At 33.2% G+C, this 8278-nt stretch overlaps 1 protein-coding gene across 1 annotated transcript; it reads right to left on the bottom strand.

Annotated features, from left to right (window-relative positions):
- Window positions 1-4533: 4533 nt before the first annotated feature.
- Window positions 4534-5958, bottom strand: LOC133321444 (uncharacterized). Its single transcript, XM_061530534.1, has 2 exons — window positions 5944-5958; window positions 4534-5523 (listed from the first exon to the last, which is right to left on the bottom strand). Exon 2 carries the CDS (start codon window positions 5498-5500, stop codon window positions 4634-4636), a length of 867 nt encoding a protein of 288 aa, XP_061386518.1. The 5' UTR covers window positions 5501-5523; window positions 5944-5958; the 3' UTR covers window positions 4534-4633.
- Window positions 5959-8278: the final 2320 nt, after the last annotated feature.

The following is an 8278-nucleotide window of genomic DNA, read 5'->3' as shown; positions in this document are numbered from 1 at the left end:
GTGAAAAATAAAATATAGTTCCACTCGACGTATCCGTAAAAAATGTTAACATAACAGACAGAAATCTGGATCTAATTCACATTCATTAAAATCAATAAATTACAAAAAAAAAAAAAAAAATACTATACTATACCACATTAAAATCATATCTGCACATTTGTTGATAATGAATGAGAAATATTTGGAAAAATATTTCTTAAATATTGGGTATAACTTTATCTTGTTAGAATGTAATCCAATAACATTACAAAATAAGTGATCATTTGTTGTGAACCTCTGAACCACATCAACATTCTCAATACTTCGATGGACGGAATGAGGACGGAAGAGATAAAAACAGTGACAATCCCCTTATATAGGCATCAAAAATGATGCTGCCTAGGAATACATATAAAAGCCATACATGTGTCCGATATATGTGATTCTGCCTTTAGCTCAATACAACTATGACAACAAAGTCTGCTATGTGGAAGAAGTAGTGACAAAGGCAATGTATTAATAATAGCTTCTGGGAAGAATATTTCTAACAAAAATAAGGAAACCAATGAGAGGACAACATTTATGCTCAATAAGAGGCAAGGCAAAGGAGATTATAGTTTCTCCTTTGTCTTGCCTCTTATTGAGCAATACCATATTATCTTTCCTAATTGGATATATGAAGGTTATTTGTAAATTATGTCCAAAATATATAAAATATCAGTGAATTCCACATGTCTCTTCATATACAATTTATTATCTGCCAAAAATATTAACATGTGAGCCACTGTATGTTTGCTATGTAAATAAAACTTTCATATAAACTGGCTGACACGATTTCATTTTTGTTCGTTTTTGTTTAATACAAAAACAAATTTCAAACTTAAATCTATTCACAAATCATAAACAACAAGACGAACTAGTGACAGCTAACCATTTGCTTCTATTAATCCCGTGCTGCCATCCATCCCCTGCGAAACAGCTTCAATTATTAATACAAGTAAATGATTTTTTTTTTACATTTTGTCAGCTGACATTTATGGAACGAACAAATGAACAACAAGTGAATGGATGGACAGCATGCAGACAAAATATGCGGATGATAATGGTTATGATGGTGGTGGTTGGTAAAGACCATCAACCTCTATGACCGTTGGGGTCTTGACTTGAAATGCAGGTGAGAAACTACTTTCACTGTCAACGTTATTGTCATTAATGGCCATGGTCGGGGAGAGAGAGACACAAAATATCATCATCGTCGCCGTCAACATCACAAAAAGCAAAGCCATTGACGGCCGTTTTGGTATATGGATGGTTGGGTTAATGCCTAAAAAAAGTTTTTTTGAATGAATGAACGAGTTTCACTTTGAGGAGTCTGTCCTCCTCGTCAATCTCTATCGTTTTGGTTATCTTCATTTGTTTAGTCGTTTTTTGGCATTTTTCTGTTAATTGGAAATGAAAGGTGTTGTGTTTTCGTTTTTTTTTTTTTTGTTTGGCTTATGAAATTATTAATGAATTGACTTTAATGACTTGGAAGTGGAAGTTTTTTGTGTTGTTTTTGTTATTAATGATAAACAATGATTAGCAAAAACACACAAAAAATCAAAAGGTTTTGCTGAGGGTATTATGTAAAAAATAAACTTTTTCAATTTTTGAAATTTTATTAGCCATGAAATATTTATTACATGATAGTTGAGCAATGCCACTTTCGAAATCATGTTACGACATTTTATGAGATATTTGTTTTTTTTTTCTAGAAAATTCCAGAAAGTCTGTTTATGAAAATTAGAGGGGATTGTTGGGAGGCATTTTATTTACAAAAAAAAAAATAATAATACATAAATTTTTGATTTTTATTAAAAATATATTAATGGTTTTTTTTTTTTTAAATATATTTAAAGCCTTTTTGCGATATTTTGAAAAAGGCGTAAATATTGACTCTTGCTGAGATCAAGACACCTTTTTTCAAGACACCAAATCTGGCGCTTAAATGAACCTCTTCAATAATAATCTGGGAAATGTCTACCTTGCTTCCAAAGTAATAATTTTTAGGAGATGAAATATATTTTAAGATTTTTTGTTTTGCGTGTTACCAATAAAAATGCTTTTTTAAAAAATGTTTTTTTTTACAATAAATTACTTTATTCGTTTTTTGTGAATTTTTTTGTAATGATTTTTTTCATATTAGAATGAAATGCAATTTTATGACAAATTGATAACTTATGATATTCTATTGTTAGAAGAATTGTATTTTGTTTTTTATTCAATAAATAATAATATGCATGTGTGTGTGTTTTTTTCTGTGGTTGTATCTGGTAGAACTATAAACTATTACACAAATAAATAATAATTAATAAATTATTACAACTATTTTAAAACAAATATTGTTACAACTTTCTTTTGTATTAAAATGTTTTTCTTCTTTTTTGTCTTTGTGTGTTTTTTTAGGTTTGTGCGGCTATGGATCAGTTGTGAAAGAGAAAGGGGTGAAAAAGAGACTGAGATGCGAAGATTCAAAGGTAAGTTGTTAAGAGATAGTCACAGTAAGAGAGTGATAGTAATGGAAAATAGTGCCAGTTTGAAAAGAGTTATTTTAGAAGAGAATGAGAGTAAAAAGAAATGAGAGATATTGAATGCAAGTGATAGATGTAAGACATAGAAAGTAACGAGAACAAAAGAGTTTTGTTGTAGAGTATTTAGTTTTGTTTTAGAGATAGATTTAGCTAATGAGTATAGTAGAGTTTGGCAAAAGAAAGCTTTCCTCTCACATATTGCTAAATGAGTAAGAGAGCAATGCTGAACTCTGCATTATAGGCTTAGAGAGTAATTTAGTTCTTATGAAGCTGAGAAACTATGGCATGTTATGGCGTTTTGCTTCACAGGGGAAACAAAACTAAAAAGAAATAGTACAAGAAATGAAAAAATTAGAAAAAGAAGAAGCAATATGAAATGAAAAGAGAGTTATAAAATAAAAATGCAAATGAAGAGAAAATAGTTAAAGAAACTATGAAATAATAAGTGATAGAAAGATAGAGAAAGAAAGGAAGGATATGTGAAAGAGAGATAGTTTTGGAGAAGAGAGAATAGCAAGAGTTTGGAAATTTGATAATAAAGCTATGGAAAATTATAAAACAAAAAATATTGTTATAATTATTAAGACTAGAATTAAAATAACAGATAATTACAAAAGAAAAGTAGTGAAAGATAGAATAGAAGAATTGAAGAAAATAATAGAATATAGAAAGATAGAATAAAAGACTAGATAGTTGTGGAAGAATATGAAACAAGAAATAGTAATGAAAAAAATATATAAATGACAAAGAAAAAAGAAAATATAGAATAAAGAGAAAATAAATGAGAGATAGAGTTAGATAGGCGATGAGATAGAATTAAAAAGTTAAAAAATTTAAGAAACAAGTTTAGAAATGAAAATAGAAAAAAGAGTAGAGAAATTTAAAGTGTTCACAGTTAGAAAGAGAGAGAATAAGAAATTGTAAACAAGTTTAAGAGAAAGTGAAAGTATAGTTAAAAGAGAAAGTAGTATGGAAAGTGAAAAATTAATGCAGGTTTTTCCTTAAAGGCAAGGAAAAACGAACATTGCAGTTAGGCCATTCTCTATTCAGTTTTTCTATGTAATTGATTTTGTTTTTACTCCTTTTCTAAATTGAACTGAGTATTTTCTTCATGTGTTTTTGTTTTGTCGGTTTTTTTCTTCTTCTCATAAATACTCAAGTTTTCACATATTAACTAATACATACACATATATATTATGTAATACATAAAAACTTTTATATAAATATTATAAAAGAGATAGAGAGAAGAATGCACACACTTATCTGTTTTGTAACTATGTGATTCCGAGTTTCAATTCGCATCGACTAATATCGATCGATTGTCTCGAAGTGGACAGGGGCTTCTTGACTCTTGGCTTGGCTTCTCTTCTATACATCTTGGCTTCTTTGTCATCATCTTCAGTACTATTTTCTTATTTTTTTGTGATTATTTTTGGAGATCTATTAGATCTCATTGTAGTAAGCATGCGTTGTATGGTTTTTGTTTTGTTTTCTTTATATATGTATATGTGGCTTGGAGGTGAATTAATTATAATAAATAAAATAAATTAAATAAATATAATAAATTAACAAAATTGACAAAAAATAGAATTTATAAAAAAACATTAATCGTTTTTGTTTGTAGTTTTAACTTAAGTTGCGTAAAGTAATAAAAAGTCTAGTTTCTTTATGGTCTGAGGAGTTTGATGTGAGTTTCTCCACCAGTCAAATCATCCGCCAGCAATGCAAGGATAAACCAGTGCTACATTTACACACACACAAACAAAGACTCTTGAAAAATTGTGTTAAAAACAAAATTTAAGCTCAATGTTGTTTTGATAAATGCAACACTTACGTTTCACCTTGATTTTGGATCACTGCTGGCTAATTTAATTGGTGGCATAAAACTTTCTCTTCTCTCATCACGTCGCGTCATCGTAGGTCATTGTAGTCGTCCTGGTCATCGTTTTAGTTTTTTTTTCTGTTTTTGTTTGTTCGTTTTGTATTACACAAAGTTCGTTATCATCTTTAGATTTGTCGTTGGGTTTCTTAGCGTTGTGACAATTTTCTTAAAATCTGATGACTGTTGTGGGCCTCTGCTACGCTTAGGCTTTGTTGGGCTTTTGGGCATTGTAGGCCAAATCTTGGGCATCCAAGGAACGGCCCCAACCACCATGACCAGAGCTGCCATAAGAGCCGGATGAACCAACATCAGCACTGTAACCACTGCCATAGGAATCGTGGCTGACGGAGTGACTGGCACTGTGATGGGGATGGGCAACAACTTCATAGGTAACGTGTTTCTCTTGAGACAACAATTTCTTCAAACCAATAACGGCAGAGAGAACCAAAGCAATTTTACCGATCAACAAGGCCTTACCGGCGATCAAGGCAATAGCACCCAACAACAAAGGTAAGAGAGCGGCAGCCTTCAAGGCGATCAAGGCAACAATGGGGCCCAAGATTTTGGCGGCCTTCTTCTTCTTGCCACGGCTTTCCTCGGTAGCGTTGGGGTCATCGGAACCGAACAAAGATTCGCTAACATCTTCCAAGGCACGGCCAGTTGAGCTGACAGCGTTGACAATATCGGCACCGTTCAATTCAACCTTGATGGTGTGGCTGTTCAAGAAGCTGGTGATGCGGTTCATGGCCAATGATTCGAAAGATTCGTTGCCGGAGATGGAGCGGGCGGCAGCATCTTGGGCGGGAGCATCAGGAGAGCGTACAACGGTAACACCTTCGGTCAAAGCGAATTGATCGCGAGCTCCCAACACCTTGTCGACAAAGTTGAACAGCTTGTATTTCACACAAGACACGGAATCCTTGCGCAGACAATCATTGTAAATACTATCCACGATATCGTTGTCGGAGCCGACAGCATTACGGGCATGGCCACGGGTCTCTTCGGCGGGTAGGGCTGCTGCCAGTGAGATTAAACACACAACACTGATTGTAACAAATTTGTGAGCCATTTTTCTTTATTTATTTATTTTTTGTTGTTTTTGTGTAATTGCGTTTGGTTTTTAAGCAAACTCTTTCGTTATAGTCCTTGTTTTGTTTGAAATTGTAAATGACACCACCACACGACACTTTCTCTGATTCGTAACCGTTCGTCGTAAAACACGATAAACACACCGTCGCTAGCTTTCTTTTTGGGGTTGGTTGGCCGAAACGCTTGTGTTAACGTTTGAACGAGTAAGGATGAAATGATACAATTTCCCCATGGTCTAAACAATTTATATACGAATGCCTAACGCAATGAGCTCAACATGGCCATAAGCATAAAGCCAGACAGTCAGCTAGCCAGCTTCATACCAAGCCAGAGTTGCTCAACAACATTTTCTTCTTTCATTCATGCATTCAGCCAAGCAAGCAGCTATGGCAGTCAGCTAAGCCAGCCAACCCGGCAGCCCAGCATTGGTATTTCTCTGCCATGGGAAAGGCAGATGGTGTTGGTGAGCAGAAACAGCAACAACAACGACAGCGAACACGTTAAAACCAAAGTCAAAGTCATCGGTAACGCAACGCCAGCTTTACGTATTCGCGTTTTTAACTTAAGTCTTTCGTTTTGGCTCAATCTTCTCTTTTGGGGGGAATTTTAGTGCTGCCGTTGCTGCTACCGCTCGCTCGCACACTCAGACACACATGTGTCTTTGTTGTTGTTGTTTGTTGCTGATGGTTTTGTGATATTGACTTTTTGGCAAAATATCTCACTAGGAAAACCAGTTTTAGGCTCTTCTCTTATTCCGTTCGACAAAAATGCTTTCGCTAAAAACTGTTTATTTTCATTTCGGGTTGCCATTGCCGTTGTTGTTGTTATGGTTTTCTTCAAAACTTAAGTGCAACAAATTCATGTAACATTATCAACTTTCAATGGCTTCAGGTTGTTATTACTGTTTAGTTAGTTGGCTTTTACAAGTGTTTGTATAGATGTGCTCGCACTTTTTTCTTTCCCATTTTTTTCATTTTTTTGGGTTTCAACCATAAAAATTAATTCAGACTTCAAGACCAGCAATCTTCCTTAAATGTTCATAGCTTCCTTTGTAACTTTTTCTTTTTTTGTTGTTATTGTTGTTTTCTTCGATTGCTGGTTATGTTTGTCCATATCCACGCATTGGGATGCTGTGGATGGAGATTTTATCAATGATTTTACATCGAGTATTTCATCATTTTCTATTGAATCGAAAGGAAATTACTGTTGGATATAAAGAAAAGTATTGTGAAATTAATACAAAAAAGAGTTTGGATTTTCTATTTATTTAATAAGTGGTAATTTATATTATTGTAAACAATATCCTTTTAAAAATCGGAAGCATTTCGTATAATGAATTTCATCGGCAATTGAAATAAAATTTTTTTTTAAATTTAGATTGAATATATTTTAAACGTTCATGATTTTTAATGGGCTGGTAAATCAATACCAATGCTTGTTAAGGTTTCTAACTTTGCACATATATACTTGAAGATTTAAAAGGGAAGACAAATAATTTACAAAATTTTGAGAAGCCCTCTTGCATTCACATATCTTCAAAAATTGTTGGGATTTTCACTACAAATGTTATATGGACATCCTTAAATTGGTGTAGGTTCGATTTTAATCAAAACAAAAAATTAATTTTTTTTTTTTGAAACCGAGGATAGGGGATCCCCTTAAGACTATACTTTGCATTGAAGTACCCAAAATCTCGTAAAACGCGAAAAGTCCATATGCCTTCAAAATCCGTATCAGGTAATTTATTGGTACGGAAAAGATCCACAGAAAATGCAATTAAGTTCGCGATATTTTTGCGTACTGAAACTAGAAAATAATTTCAAAAATACTCAAAATCGAGCTTCAAAATGTCAGCATCATTTAAAGATAGATGCAGTAATATTTTCGAAAATCGGTACAAAAGGAACGTACTCCTCATTTTGTAGGCTTCATCTTTTACTTTAGCACGAATGCCGAGAAATTAATGATTTAGTCACATATCGAGAAAACCCATAAAAACCCTGGGTTGCCTAACCCTGTTTTGCCCACTTTTCTAAATTAAAGTAGGCACAGCATCCCCGAAAACAATCTTTAGAGGTCAATATCATGAACAGTTGGCAACGACAGATCAATAAATTCAAAAATATTCAACTTTTCTTATATACTTCAATACATCCCGAGTTATAAAGGGGGAACCTCGGCTTAAATTGTATTAAAAATTTGGCACTATTGCCCATATATTGTCCGAAATCGGGTTCGGTGAATTTTATGGTCGACTACTCATAGAAAATGTGTCCGTCTGCCAAGCTACTCGAGAAATATTTCCATGGTCATTACAAAAAATATTTACTTGGAAATCCAGATTTGGTCGTCTTCGTATTTTTGTAAATATTTCTGCAAGCTATGTTGTGGGTCATAACTTTTGAACTAATTCGTGTATCATAGGAAAAATACGTAATGTTTGGCACATACAGGGTCATTTTAAGTGTGAAATTAATGCTGTAATGAAAAAATGTGTTACACTTTTTATTAAAGCAAAGATGCGTAACAGCGAAAGAAATATGAAATAAGGTAATTTCTCGGCCCAAACATTTTTACACAATTGACAGCAAATGTTGTAAGAAGCTTTCGGTTATAAAACGAGACACAATTTTATAAGAAATTAAGTCTTTTGTGACCATTGTCCTTTGAGATGTAGACTAACTAATGCCAAATTTTCTACACCATTGAATTTACATTAATAATTATATCCTACACAACTGTGTGTAAGGGTACTATA

The sequence above is a fragment of the Musca vetustissima genome, unplaced genomic scaffold (assembly GCF_032173495.1).
Source record: "Musca vetustissima isolate MV318-11 ecotype Yass unplaced genomic scaffold, APGP_CSIRO_Mvet_v1 utg140649, whole genome shotgun sequence".
NCBI classification, from domain to species: Eukaryota; Metazoa; Arthropoda; class Insecta; order Diptera; family Muscidae; genus Musca; species Musca vetustissima.
This window is presented reverse-complemented; position numbering and strand designations above follow the sequence as displayed.